The 15,744-nt window shown below is 40.1% G+C and overlaps 1 protein-coding gene across 1 annotated transcript; it reads right to left on the bottom strand.

Moving 5' to 3' along the window:
• Window positions 1-11,562: 11,562 nt before the first annotated feature.
• Window positions 11,563-15,708, bottom strand: GPR135 (G protein-coupled receptor 135). The gene has a single exon (XM_001377103.5). The coding sequence runs from the start codon at window positions 13,642-13,644 to the stop codon at window positions 12,007-12,009; it is 1,638 nt and encodes a 545-aa protein (XP_001377140.2). The 5' UTR covers window positions 13,645-15,708; the 3' UTR covers window positions 11,563-12,006.
• Between the last annotated feature and the right edge of the window lie 36 nt (window positions 15,709-15,744).

A 15,744-nucleotide genomic window follows, 5' to 3' on the forward strand; every position in this document is an offset into this window, starting at 1 on the left:
ACAAGTAGAGCTAAAAAAGAGGTTAATACTAAAAGAAATGGGAAAAGAAACAAAAGAGGGTAAATTTATATGTCACAAAGAAGTTCATGGAGTGAGGGGGGAGAACATCAATACACTGGAAGGGTAAAGAGGTTGAAGATAGGAAATGCTCAACTCTTACGTGCATTGAAATTGACCCAAAGAGGGAAGAACAATCTAATCCATTGGGGCAGAGAATAGATTCTGGCCCTACAGGGGAGTAGGAGAGTAACAAATGGACTGGTGGGGAGGGAAGCAGTATAAGGGAGGGAGAGGGTGAGGGGTTAGTTTTAAAAAGACTGCAAAGAAAAAAGGGGGGGAATAAGAAGGGAGGGAGGTAGAAAGGGAAGTAAAATAAGGGAGGGAACTAGGGGGACTGATTAAAAACACAAACATTGGTGTAGAAGGAAATAGTGAAAGAAGAAAAGGCAGGACCAGGACTAGAAATCAAAATTCTGGGAAATACATAGCTGGTAATCATAACTCTGAATGTGAATGGAATGAACTCACCCATAAAATGCAAGTGAATAGCAGAGTGGATTAGAATCCAAAACCCTACCATACGCTGTCTGCAAGAAACACACATGAGGAAGGTAGATACGCATAGGGTGAAAGTAAGAGGATGGCACAAAATCTATTGGGTGTAAACTGATAAAAAGAAGGCAGGAATCACAATCATGATATCTAACCAAGTCAAAGTAAAAATAAATCTAGTTAAAAGAGATAGGGAAGGTAATTACAACCTGATAAAAGGCAGTATAGACAATGAGGAAATATTAGTACTCAACATTTATGCACCAAATGGCACAGCATCCAAATTTCTAAAGAAGAAACCAGTGGAGCACAAGGATGAAATAGATAGAAAAACTATACTAGTGGGAGAACTGAACCTTCCTTTATCAGAACTAGATTAAATAAAACCAAAAATTAAATAAGAAAGAGGTTAAGAGAAGTGAATGAAATTTTAGAAAAATTAGAGTTAGTAGATATGTGGAGAAAAATAAATAGGGACAAAAAGGAATATATCTTCTTTTCAGAAGCACATGGTACATTCACAAAGATTGACCATGTATTAGGGCACAAAAACATTGCAAACAAGTGCAAAAGAGCAGAAATAATAAATGCAACCTTCTCAGATCACAATGCAATGAAAACAATAATTAGAAAGCATACTTGGAGAGGTAAATCAAAAATTAATTGGAAATTAAACAATACAATTCTCCAAAACCAGTTAGTCAAAGAACAAATCATAGAAACAATTAATAATTTCAATGAAGAGCACCCTACTATGGAAACCAATAGGATGGAAATGGGCTTGGGTTGAGGAAGCATGTGATACCCATAACCAGAGGAATTGCCCATTGCCAATGGGAGGGTGGGGGGAGGGGGGTAGGAAAAAAAAGTGATCTTTGTTTCTAATGAATAATGTTGGGAAATGACCAAATAAAATAAATGCTTAAAAAATAATAATTTCATTGAAGAAAATGACAATGATGAGACATCCTTTCAAAATCTATGGAATGCAGCCAAAGCAGTACTCAGGGGGAAATTTATATTCTCGAGTTCATATATTAACAAATTAGGGAGAGCAGAGATCAATGAATTGGGCATGCAAATTAAAAAACTAGAAAGTGAATAAATTAAAAATCCTCAGATGAAGACTAAATTAGAGATCCTAAAAATCAAAGGAGAAATTAATAAAATTGAAAGCCAAATAACTATTGATTTAATAAATAAGACTAGAAGCTGGTACTTTGAAAAAAAATAGACAAAGTACTGGTCAATGTAATTTAAAAAAGGAAAGATGAAAACCAAATTGACAGTATCCAAGATTAAAAGGGAAGCCTTACCTCTAATGAAGAGGAAATTAAGGCAATCATTAAAAACTATTGTGCCCAATTATATGGCAACAAATATGGCAATCTTGGTGATATGGATGAATACTTACAAAAATATAAATTGCCTAGACTAACAGAGGAAGAAATAGAATTCTTAAATAATCCCATATCAGAAAAAGAAATTGAACAAGCAATCAAAGAACTCCCTAAGAAAAAATCCCCAGGTCAAGATGGATTCACAAATTAATTCTATCAAACATTCAAAGAACAACTAACCCCAATATTAGACAAACTATTTGACAGAATAAGCAAAGAAGGAGTTCTACCAAATTTATTTTACGACACAAATATGATACTGATCCCAAAACCAGGCAGGTAAAAAACAGAGAAATAAAACTATAGACCAATCTCTCTAATGAATATAGATGCAAATATCTTAAATAGGATACTAGCAAAAAGACTCCAGCAAGTCATCCCAAGGATTATTCACTATGTCCAGGTAGGATTCATACGAGGAATGCAAGGATGGTTCAATTTTAGGAAAACTATCCACATAATTGACCATATTAACAAGCAAACCAACAAAAATCACATGATTATCTCAACAGATGCAGAAAAAGCCTTTTGTAAAATACAACACCCATTCCTATTGAAAACACTAGAAAGTATAGGAATAGAAGGGCCTTTCCTAAAAATAATTAACAGTATATATCTAAAACCATCAGCAAACATCATCTGCAATGAGAATAAACTAGAAGCCTTCCCAATAAGATCAGAAGTGAAACAAGGACACCCATTATCACCTCTATTATTTAACATTGTACTAAAAACACTAGCAGTAGCATTTAGAGAAGAAAAAGAAATTGAAGGTATGAAAATTGGCAATGAGGAGACCAAGCTATCACTCTTTGTGGATGATATGATGATCTACTTAAAGAATCCTAATGAATCAACCAAAAAGCTACTTAAAATAATCAACAACTTTAGCAAAGTTTCAGGATACAAAATAAACCCACATAAGTCATCAGCATTTCTATATATCTCCAACCCAGTTCAGCAGCAAGAATTAGAAAGAGAAATTCCATTAAAAATCACCCTAGACAAAATAAAATACTTAGGAATCTATCCGCTGAGACAAACACAGGAACTATATGAGCACAACTACAAAACACTCTCCACACAATTAAAACTAGATCTAAGCAATTGGAGAAACATTGATTGCTCATGGGTAGGACGAGCTAACATAATAAAAATGACAATCCTGTCCAAATTAATCTACTTATTTAGTGCCATACCCATTGAACTTTCAAAAACTTTTTTTACTGAATTAGAAAAAACCATAACAAAGTTCATTTAGAAGAACAAAAGATCAAGGATATCCATGGAAATCATGAAAAAAAATGCAAAGGAAGGAGGACTTGCAGTATCAGATCTCAAACTATACTATAAAGCAGTGGTCATCAAAAAAAAATTTGGTACTGGCTAAGAGACAGAAAGGAGGATTAGTGGAATAGACTAGGGGTATGACCTCAGCAAGACAGTCTATGACAAGCCCAAAGATCCCAGCTTTTGGGACCAAAACCCATTATTTGATAAAAAAAAAAAACTGCTAGGAAAATTGGAAGATAGTGTGGGAGATATTAGGTTTGGATCAACACCTCACACCTTACACCAAAATAAACTCAGAATGGGTGAATGACCTGAATATAAAGAAGGAAACTATAAGCAAATTAGGTGAACACAGAATAGTACACTTGTCAGATCTTTGTTAAAGGAAAGACTTTAAAACCAAGCAAGAGCTAGAAAAAAATCACAAAATATAATATCAATAATTTTGATTACATCAAATTAAAAAGGTTTTATACAAACAAAATGAATGCATTCAAAATTAGAAGGGAAGCAACAAATTGGGAAACAATCTTCATTACAAAAACCTCTGACAAAGGTCTAATTACTCAAATTTATATAGAACTAAACCAATTGTACAAAAAAATCAAGCCATTCTCCAACTGATAAATGGACAAGGGACATGAATAGGTAATTTTCAGTTAAAGAAGTCAGAACTATTAATAAGCACATGAAAAAGTGCTCTAAATCTCTAATAATCAGAGAAATGCAAATCAAAACAGATTGGCTAACATGACAGCAAAGGAAAGTAATGAATGCTGGAGTGGGTGTAGCAAAGTTGGGGCATTGCTGGTGGTTGTGAATTGATCCAACCATTTTGGAGGGCAATTTGCAACTATGTCCAAAGGGCGGTAAAAGACTGTCTGTTCTTTGATCCAGCCATAGCACTGCTGGGTTTGTACCCCAAAGAGATAATAAGGAAAAATACATGTACAAGAATATTCATAGCTGCATTCTTTGTGGTGGCAAGAAATCGGAAAATGAGGAGATGCCCTTCAATTGGGGAATGGCTGAACAAATTGTGGAATATGTTGGTGATGGAATACTATTGTGCTCAAAGGAATAATAAAGTGGAGGAATTCCATGGAGACTGGAACAACCTCCAGGAATTGATGCAGAGTTAGCGGAGCAGAACCAGGAAAACATTGTACACAGAGACTGATACACTGTGGTACAATCGAATGTAATGCCATTAGTGGCAAGGCAGTGATCCTGAACAGCTAGGAAGAATCTATGAGAAAAACCACATTCGGAGGAAACACTGTGGGAGTGAAAACACCAAAGAAAAACAACTGCTTGAATACATGGGTGGAAGGGATATGGTTGGGGATGTAGATTCTAAATTAACATCCTAGTGCCAACATCATTGAAATAGGTTCTGATCAAGGACACAAGTAATACTCAATGAAATTGTGTGTCTGCTAAGGAAGGGTGGGTGGAGGGGAGGGAGGGAAATAAAGTGAGTATTGTAACCAATAAATAAATAAATAAATTTAAATTAAAAAAGAGAGAGACTAAAGTAGGTATGACTAGTAGGACACATTGACCAAATTGTGATTAGAATATTCTATGAAGACATACTTTAAGTATGGGCAAGTGCTTTCCATTATTCTGCTTAGGGAGAGCATTCCTTCCCTTAGAAATACTTTCCCATAATATCTAACACTAGTATTACCCAATCTAGGTTTCTGAAGTGATTTAATCTATCTAGAAACACAGGTATTTAGATAGACCTGTCATCCTACTTTTATAGGATGAAGGATTTTGCTGTTTCTCCTTGAAATTTTCTACTTGTTTATCCTTTTTTACACATATTAAGGACTAATGTTGAACTCTCTCTAAAGTTACCAATGTTCTCATATTTTCAAAATCTAATAGCCTTTCTTCAATTCTCATCCTTCTTGGCATATCTGCAGCTTTTGACATTGCCAATCACCCTCTTTTCCTAAATACTCCTCTAGTTTTTATGACACGATTCTTTCCTTATTCTCCTACTGCCTCTCTGACTGCTTCTTCTCAACATCATTTACTGGATTATCACACCCATTAACTGTGGGTATCCCCAACAGGTCTGTCTTAGGCTGTCTTCTCTTCTATACTATCATCCATGAATTCAATTATCATCTCTTTGCAGAAGATTCTCAGATCTATTTATTTATCTTCCCTTAACTTTTCCTGTGAGCCCCACTTTTGTATTACCATCTGCTTATTGGGCATTTCAAACTGGATGGCCCACAGACATCTTAAAATCATCTCCACAACTGAACTCATTCACTTTCTATCCCAAACCTTCACCTCTTCTGAACCTCCTTATTACTACTGATGACACCACCATTCTTCCAGTTACTTAGGTTTGTAATCATGATGTCATCCTTTAATTCTCACTCTATCTATCCAATTTGTTGCCAAGTCCTATCATATCTTCCTTCACAACATCTCCCAATTACATCCCCTTCTCTCATCTGCCACTATTGCCTCTCTGGTGCTTGTCCTCATCACCCTATGCCCAGACTAGTGCAATAACCTGCCTGTTTAGTCTTCTTGCTTTGTGACTTCTCCTTCCAGTCCATCCTACACACAGCTACCAAAATGATTTTCCTAATACCTGGGTTTTACCATGATATACTCCTCATACAGTAACGATAGTGGTTCCCTATCTCAAAAATCAAATATAAAATCTTGTTTGGTCTTTAAATCCCTTCACAATTAGCCTTCTTGTTACTTTGCTAGTTCTCCTATACTTTTCTCCCTCTTATATACTCTACTATCCATGGAAATTGAGTTTCACACTATTCCTTTTAGAAGGCACTGCATTTCCCAATTCTGTTCCTTTTTGTTGGTCTTCCCCCACTAGAATGCTCTCCCTCTATAGTTCCTCCTAGCTTCCTTTTTAAAGACTATTCAAATCTTACCTTCTGCAAGAAGCTTTTCTCAGCCCACTCCCAAACCTCAGAGATTACCTCCAATTTACCCTATTATTGTGTATTATATCTAATTTTCTGAATCTTGTCTCCCTGTTAGGTTTTTTTTTTTTAACCCTTACCTTCTGCAAGAATTGATACCACTATTCATTTTAAGGCAGAAGAGTGGTAAGCCAATTGGGGTTATGACTTGCCCAAGGTCACACAGCTAGGAAATGTCTGAGAGCAGATTTGAACCCAGATCTTCCCAACTCCAGGTCTGGCTCTCTATTCACTGAACCACTTAGCAGCCCCTCCCTATTAGATTGCAAATTTCTTAGCACCCTCCCTGTCTCTTCCTTCCCCTCCCCCTTCCCTTCCCCCTCATTCCTTCTCTCCCTCCTCCTCCCCCTTCTCCTTCTCCTCCTCTTTCTTTCTTTCTTTCTTTCTTCTTCTTCTTCTTCCCCTCCTCCTCCTTCTTTCTTCTTCTTTCTTCTTTCTTCTTCTTCCCCTCCTCCTCCTTCCTTCCTTCTTCTTCTTCTTCTTCTTCTTCTTCTTCTTCTTCTTCTTCTTCTTCTTCTTCTTCTTCTTCTTCTTCTTCTTCTTCTTCTTCTTCTTCTTCTTCTTCTTCTTCTTTCTTCTCCTCCTCTCTTCTCCATCTCCTCTTCTTTTCTTCTTCTTCCTCCTCTCCTCCTCCTTTCTTTCTCCTTTCTCCTCCTCCTCCCCCTCTCTCTTGTTTTCTACCTCCCCCCTTTCTTCTCCCTTCCCATCTCCCTATTCCCCTAACCTCTTCTTACTTTCCCTCTCCCTCCTCCTCTTCTTCCTTATCTTTATAGTTGCATATTAATATCTAAGTATGAAGTAATATTTCTTGTTGCCTTTGCATTCATGATGAAATCAACCCCTTTAATTCACTCCAAGAAGCCTTGAGATATTCATCTAGCTGCAACTTCTTTGTGTCTTGATTTTTTATAACAAGCATATCAATATGATAATGTTGAGTTTAGTTCCTCTATAACTCACATTGATTTAGTGTGTGAAGATGAGTTATACTACCAATTAACTCCTTACTCCTTTATTCTTTTAGGGCAATTAAAATTTAAAAATTATATTCCCTATATAACAATGTCCTATTTTAAGTAACTTTAAGCAAAGGAGAAATTTGACAGATACTTTAGCTGATATTCAATAGAGGTCCCCTTAATAAACTACTAATATATTTTCTGTTCTACTTTGAAAGCCTAGAAGTTTGAAAATAATCTTCTTTCATCCCAATTAACTCCTCTTTTCTTTCATACATGATTAAAAAGGGGAAGAACTCCAGGTCCTCTGGGATTTTTCATGGGTTGATTGTCTAGCCTCTTGCAAAGGTCTGCCAGATCCATGAATGAGTTTCAATTCTTTTCTTTTCTTCCTCCATTTTCCTCACCCCCATCATAAGCTTTTCCCTTTAGGAAGAGGTTGGATATGCCTAGTTCAAATCATCTAGGGTAGAGAAGGTTATGAAGATTTTTTTGAAATCTAGAGACAAAGATTCTATAAATACCTCTGGGGTTTATATTTGTTATATATATATGTCAAAGCAACGGCTTCGACAGGCCGGCTAAACCTTGTGAGGGTAGCCATCAGGTCGACGTCAACCCCTGGTGAACTAGGGCTTTGCTCACCCAGCATGTGAAGACTGCTTCGGCGGAACAGGCGGAAGAAACCAACAAGAAGGTTCAATGGCTGAGATGGCAATGCAGCAAGGCACTGTGGAATGCTTAGGGCATGATGGAGCACAAAAGACAACACGGCCATCCAATGCAGCTGAGGAAGTCTCCAGGTGTAACGACTATTTGTGCCACTGGACCCAGGCTCCCAACGCCGAGAGAGTGGGACTGTCTCTGTGCATTGACTTTTCCACTTAAATCTTCATGCACAGGTGTCTTTGTGCACAAAAACACACAAAGACAATCGTCATCCTCGGTTCGAGAGACAACCAACCAACCTTATATTTGTTACTTTCATGATTAAGCTTCTTATGTATTCAACTGAAATATCTTCTGCTTAAATTTTAAGATTTTATCCCTGTGTTATTAAGACCAATCTCACTAATGCTCCAAACCCTCCAGTGTTTGAAAAGAATAGCGATAATGATAAAGTTAACATTTATAGAGTGCCTATTATATACTAACCCAGTGATGGTGAACCTATGGCACAAGGAGGGCTCTCTGTGGGCACTCATGCTGCCCTAACCCCTCCCGAGTTCATTACTAGAAAGGCAGAGGGACTTGGGCAGAGCTGCTCCCTTCCCTCTCCTTTCCACTGTGCCTAACAATATTTTTCACATCACCTGCCCCTCTGCCCAGCAGGCCATTCCTCTGTGTGGGGTAAGGGGGTGGGGCACACTGGGCACTTAGTGGGGGTGGGGCATAACATGGAGTCTCTGGGTGGGGCAGGGGGCAGGGCACCTCACTTAGTCTCTAAAAGGTTTGCCATCATTGTACTAGGCACTATGTTAAACACTTTATGATTATTATCTCACCTTATCTTCATAACCCTGAGAGGCAGGTTTATTATTACCCTAATTTTATAGTCAAGGAAACTAAGGCAAATAGAAGTTAAGCATCCCCTGGCCTTTTTCTTCTCTAGAATAAACAACTTAATTCCTTTAACCTTTACTCAAAATATATTTTTCCATCTCTAATTGTTAACTATTATCTTTTAAGATTCCCCATTTTTTCCCACATCCTTTTTAAAGTCCAAAGAACCACTTTGATGAAATGAAATAAGCTAGCAAGGTTCTGGTTGATGATGAGTATAGCAGGATTGCTTTCTGACTCATGTGAAGTATTCTTTTAACAGGGACCAGTAATATGTGGCATTTTCCCCCCTAGAGATAAAAAATCCCTTTCCAAATTCTTCTGTTGTTTTTTACTTCCTGCTAACACCTTCTAAAACTTCTTTGTTATTTCCTTGCCTTATTTCTCCAGCAAAGGAAGAGAAGCCTCTTGGGGACAGGACCAGATATCCTCCATACCCACCATGCAGTGCCATACATGTTTTCTTATTGGTCATGAAGAGCAATAGTGCAATTTGCTGTTCTGAAATTTCACACCTATCACCCACCCACTACCTTAAAATCATCAATGTCTACTCAATTGGTTGTTTTGACTTATCCTCCCCCTTTCCTTAGACATATGTGGTGGAACAGGACAGATTAGCATAAATTCTTCTGGTTTCAAAGCCTACCTTTACATTCCTTGGCTCTCCAGATTTATCCTTTATTAGTTCTTCTCTATCATATTCCTCCAAACTTTCTTCTCAAGCAGTACCCTATTTTTGAAACATCTCAATCTCCCCCAAACACCCCCTTTACCAAGTTATCTGAGTCTCTTTTTCATTCTTCAAACAGCCACTAAAATCCCTCTTTTGTGAAATCTCCCTCTAACTGAGATAGCAGTTTATCCTTAGGTACAACCATGTACCTTTTTTTTCCTCCAAATCATAACCCCATAAAGTGCACAGTACTTCTGATCACACTTGAAGCTATTTTTCTCACTATGGAAATACCAGAAATTATGAGAGGACTGCCCCATTTGCTTTGTTCATGACTTATCAAGAAACTAAAACATAGACATTTTTAATACATACTCATAATAATTATTCCTTCCTTCAACTATTATTTTTATCTCATTTCCCCAAAATCTGTGATTTAGTTGGCATGGGGAACTCCTCGAGTGGAAACTTTCAGAGTAACAATTCATATATAACTGTTAGTCTTAGGGAATTGCTGTGGTACCAAGAAGGATCTCCTAACTAGTGTATGTCAGAGATAAGACTTGAACTCTGAAGTTAGTTAGCTAATTGTTTAGTCATGGTGACTATCTCATCATCTGCATAGAAATAAAAAATGAACATTTGTAACTTTTGCATAAAAGACCATTTATTTTAGGTTTTTATTACAAAACACTTCTCACAAACAAAAAAATGTTAAAACATCATTTAGTATTGTATAAGAAAAAATACTGGATACCATTTCACATTTAATCTTCAGAAAGTAGCAGGATGATGACTCTCATGCCTAATTTAAAGTTTTAAATTAAATCTTTGAAGTCCTGAGCCTCTTTGGGGTGAGGGAAAGGAGAATATGGAAAAGCAAGTAGGGAGAAAGGTGGGAGAAAACACAAAAATATCTTTTTAAAATTGAGTCAAAGATTTTGTGGCAATGGCATTTCCTTTGAAAAGTTTCTTAGTTTGTGCTTTTTTTGGTATTATCTGTAACTGTAACCAAGCAGTTAGAGAACTTTTCAACAATTTCTGGATACATTTAATTAACCATCTGACTAGCTTAGCACAGCTCTAGATCACATTCTAGATCTACAATTTAGTATCCTGGAAACATAGCCAATTTCTAGTTAACTCTATCTAAAGAACATGACCAAGATATGCCTAGGTTGTGTATTGGACTTAAAAATGAGTTATATAACCCATTTAATTATTATTCAAAAATAAAACAAAACAAAAAAATCCCCTTATCTGCTGTCTTAGTTAGAATCCACAGGTTCCAAAGCAGAAGAGCAGTTAGGACTAGGCAAATAGGGTAAAGTGACTTGCCCAGGATCACACAACTGAGAAGTGTCTGAAGCCGAATTTGAACTAAGGTCCTTCTGAATACAGGTCTGGCACTCTTTAAACAGAGCCACCTAGCTGCTGAGACCATTTAATAATAAAGCAATTTGACTTTTTTGTTTGTTTAATGTCAGAATGCTTACATTCAAATGACAGTTGTCCTTCAAAGTAGTCAACCTGGGGCTACTGCCCAAACTATTTTGAGAACTCCTCTTTTGTAACTACCTTCAGAGTTAAATTTTATGTTACATAACAAAACCATTATCATTACTTTACAATAATATTGATCAGACATGAGATTATCTCAGTTTGATCAGTCACCTTATTCATCATACTTGTTTTTTACTTTATCCAAAAGTCATATCCACTTCCAAAGAATCCTGATTTGCTACTACTGAGGATATTCAAAAGAATAAGCTGGGAATTTTATAGGTCATGCCAAAGAAGGGAGCACCAAATAAATTTCAAGTCTTCCCAATATTACTACTTGAAAGGGCATTGGTGTGTTTTGCATTTTTGTATCAAATCAGTTACATTTTCTTATAGTCGTATCTTTCAATTTTTGTTCTTCCTAAACTGTTTTATGCACCTAATATGTAAATGATAATTTCCAATTTTTAAATTTGGTCCAGGCAGGACTACTTTTACCATCACTCTATGGGGAAAGCATAATATAAGAATTGTTCTTTCTTTATACCTTATCCCCCAAACACACATTGTATTTTCTACAAATAGCTTCTGACTGTCAGTTTGTTAGATAATGGTCATTTAAAGGGCAATCTTAATACAAGTTGATCAAAAGTATTTAATTTTACATCTCCTAGCTGGAGAACTTTTGTGCATTTGAATAAATAATAATAGACATTGTATTATTGTTTTCACAGTGTGATTCCTATACATATGGGCTTTAGGTGGTCTGGTATTTGGTTTTGGTCTTTTTTTTTTGGCACTTACAGTTCACAATGGTTAGTCACGTTGGCTTAATTATTTGCATTTTGCATTAGTCTCGGCACTTTTGCAGAAACGGATAATTTTTTTTTCTGTTTTTTGTTTTTTAATCAGCCTTTCTGGAAATGGCAAGCCCTCCCCACTCTTGATTTCTTTCAGTATAAAATGTTTGGTTCTCAGGAACTCCAGTAATTCTCAATGGAATTCTCCTAGCCCTAAAATGTAAAGGATGGAGCACTCTTTTGGTAGCGTTTGGTTCCATCCATGCACTCACTCTTGTTTTAGAGACTAGTGTCTGCTGTTTTACTCTGCATGGCTACTTCAGATGCGGTGTCTGGTAGCCCATCTCGGCAGAAGAGTAGGGCTGGATTTCTACAAGCCCACATGGCCACATCCCCTCCTCCTTCTCCATTAGAACTAGAAGACATTCTACCACACACGCCGAGCCTGTGGGCATAGCGTTCTCTGAGACGGTTAGCGAAACTTCTGGACTCCAGATTTCGGCGGTGGCTTGACAAGTAGGTAGCTACATTTCTAGTCCGGTAGCCCTCCTCCCGTTTGTGCCTCAGCAGTATGTAAATATTGGGGTTACGAACTGCATAGATAAGAGGGTTTATGGCCCCATTTGCCCAGGTCATCCATATGACCGCGGTATCCAGTCCTGGGTGAAATGGGGGTCTCTGGGCATCCATAGCCCCGGCTGCAGATGTGAATAGTACCAGGAGACAGTAGGGTCCCCAGCATATAATAATGAAAATGATCATGATGAGCACGGTGGTTGCCGTGCGCATTTCGCTGTAAAAGCGCACCAGGTGGGCGTTGGTTGTTACCGGCCGAACTCTAATTTCCGACAATCTCACGGTCCGGCAAATCCGGCAGAGACAGAAGCACATGATCCCAAAGGGAAACAGGTAACAGGTCACGATCAGCCAGATGTTGTAGGTGGGACCCAGGCGAGATGGGTAAGACACATATAGACAGCGGTGGAAACTCTGCCTTGAACCCACCTGAGCATCCCCGTCCCAATTCCCCTTGAAGTCCCATATCAAATCCCAGGGAAAAGAGATACCCACTGCCACGAGCCAAACGGCAACTAAGAACTGCAGGGCCCTGTGCCAGCCTATCTTCTCTCCCGGGTGCCTCACGATGGCGTAGTAGCGGTCCAGAGAGATGAGGGTCATCGTCAAGATGGACACGATGCCGAAGCAGGAGCCGAAGAATCGGCTGGCGGTGCAGAAGCGCTGCCAGGGTCGGGCGATTGGGGGCCCGTTGGAGCCGCCGCCGGGGCGAGTGAAGAGAGCCAGGAAAGCGGCGGGCAGGCAAAGCAGGGCGGTGAGCAGGTCAGACAGGGACAGCGACAGGATGAAGGCGTTGGTCACGGTTCGGAGCTGCCGGTGCTTCACGATCACCCCCATCACGGCGCAGTTGCCCAGGCTGGAGAGCAGGAAGATGAGCAGCAACACGAGCGCCTGCACCGCCACGGCCACCCAGGGCTCCAGCAGCAGCCGCTTCGCCCCCGCCCCCGCCGGGACGGGATCCCCGCTGGGGATGCTGCTGATGTGGATGCTGCCGCTGCTGGGAATGCTGCTGTTGCTGTGGATGGTGCTGCCCGTCCCGGCCTTCTCGGCCCCAGCCAGGCCGCTGCCGCCGCCGCCGCCCCGGCTCGCCCGCGCCTCTGCCGCCACGGCCGCCACGGTGGTGAAGGAGATCACGGCCGCGTGGAAGCTCGCGCCCCGCCCTACGCCCGCCGAGGCGCCCGAGCCCAGGGCTTCCTCTGGGCGCAGGTTGCCCCCGCCGCGAGCGACGCCCAAGCTCGTCAGGTTGCTCAGCAGGGCCATTCTGGAGGAGGAGGGAGGGGGCGGCGTGGGCGTGGGCGGCGGCGGCTCCTCCTCCATGGGGCTCTGCGGAGACCAGACCATTCATGCCTCAGCTCAGCCGGAGCGAAGGCTGCCGGTCTGAAACCCCGGGGAGGGGGAGAGGGCACCCCTCGGCCTGCGGGGCAGGCGGCTTAGGAGGGAAAGGAGGAGGAGCCACGGTCCCCCTGCCCATCGCTCCAGGGCTACCGCCACTGGGGACTCTCAGAGCAATTTGACAGCAGCGGGCTCGGGCAGTTACCATGCCAACCGGGTGTTTACGCACAACCAGTGTTGGGAAGCACTGTCTCTTGCTCACTTGACACACCCATCTGACACCGGGTCAGAGGACTGACAATGGTTGGGTGAGCTGACCTTGATCTTCCTGAGGTAGCCTGGCCTCCACACCGCTTAGGGAGAAAAGGGCCCTATCTTAAAACTTAATAGCTGCTTACTATACGTTTCCTGCGTTAAATTGAATTAGATTCATATTTACCAGACTTCTTTAATTCTGTCTTTCTGGGTGGCAAATTTGGTTCATTGAAAACATTGCTTCACTTCAGTGTGATTGGAATGAGAATATATTAACTGACTCACAAAAATGATTATCAAAGTCTCTGAGGTTATGCCTTCAACAAAATGTAAACTCCTTGTTCCTTTTCTTCTTTCTTTCTTCCTTCCTTCCTTCCTTCCTTCCTTTCTTTCTATCACTACTGTAAGGCAGACGAGCCATAATGGCTAGGCAATGAGGATTAAGTGACTTGCCCAGGGTCACACAACGAGGAAGTGTCTGAGGACAGATTTGAACCCAGGACCTCCCATCTCTAGGCCTGCCTTTCAATCCACTGAGCCACCCAGCTATCCCGTGTAATATCTTTCTGACTAGTTGTCTGATCCCCTTACTACTTCTGGATTGAGAGCTCCTTAACCTGCGGCTCCTATCAAGGCTGCCTCAAAGGCCCACCTCTGGTGCTCCTGCCATACTCTGGGTCTGCCTCCACCCTTGTGTTACAGACATCTTCTGAGGACCTGCTAAGTCCTTGAAAAATATCTCACTTTGATCTTTTATTGCCTCTGCTGTTCCAAAATTTGACTTGAGGTGTTATTTTAGAGTTGTTTGGAAGGGAATGTTGGAAGGGTTCAGTTGGGTTCTGGCCTGTACTCTGCCATTTTCCTTTTCTTCATTTCTTATGGCACAGTATCTAACTCCATTCATTTACCATAATTTGTTTATCCATTCCCCAACTAATTGGCTTTCCTTTAATTTCAAGTTCTTTTCCACGCCACAAAAGTTCTGATTTGCCCAAGTACAACCTCTTGCTTTAGTTTCCTCATTGACAAAGTTGGAATAATACTATGTTGTTTTATGTGGTTTTATTTAATCTCTCCATCTAGAACACATTTCATCAACCATAAGGAGCTATATAAACTTGTAACCCTTTTTTTATGTCTTAGGAGTGTGGGAACATCATGTGAAATGAGTGTTCACTAAGCAGTGAGGGGAGGCATGAGAGTGGGCAGGAAGGAATTGAAGCTTTTGACAAACTGCTGTATGAAACAAGAATATTTCAAGTTCCACAACCAGTGTCTTGGAGAGTGCACTGACCTGGAGTTAGGAAGATCTGAGTTCAAGTATGGCCTTAGACACTTCCTGGCTGTGTGATCCTTTATCACTTAACCAGACTTTAGTTCATCTGTAAATGGGGGAAATTTCAAACTTAGCAAGTCTAAACCCTCCCCTCTTTAGAACTTTTCTAATACTGTGAAGGGTACCACTACTTTCCCAAAGACCCAGACTCCCAATCTTAGAATCATTCTGGACTCCTCGCTTGCACTCATTCAACACACAAATTCTATTGCAAAATTTTGTCATTTCTACCTTATTAGAATCTCTTAGATAAGCCCCATTCCCTTTATCATGTAACTGCCTGCCCCTTTGATGCAATCTCTTATGACCATTTTGGTGTATCTCTTTGCCTTGAGTCTCTCCTCATTCCAATCCATCTTCTACTCAGCTACCAAAGTGATTTTCCTAAATGTAAGTCTGACTATGTCATTTTCCTATTCAATAAGCTCCAGTGGGTCCTTGTTATCTCTAGATCAAATATAAAGTCCTGTTTGTTATTTAAAGCCCTTTAAAGCTTAGCCTCTTCCTATTTTATCAGA

This window comes from Monodelphis domestica, chromosome 1 (genome assembly GCF_027887165.1).
Source record: "Monodelphis domestica isolate mMonDom1 chromosome 1, mMonDom1.pri, whole genome shotgun sequence".
In the NCBI taxonomy this organism is placed as follows: Eukaryota; Metazoa; Chordata; class Mammalia; order Didelphimorphia; family Didelphidae; genus Monodelphis; species Monodelphis domestica.

Coding starts and splice junctions, on each gene's coding strand:
- GPR135 (XM_001377103.5), bottom strand. CDS start 13,644: ATGGTCTGGTCTCCGCAGAGCCCCATGGAGGAGGAGCCGCCGCCGCCC.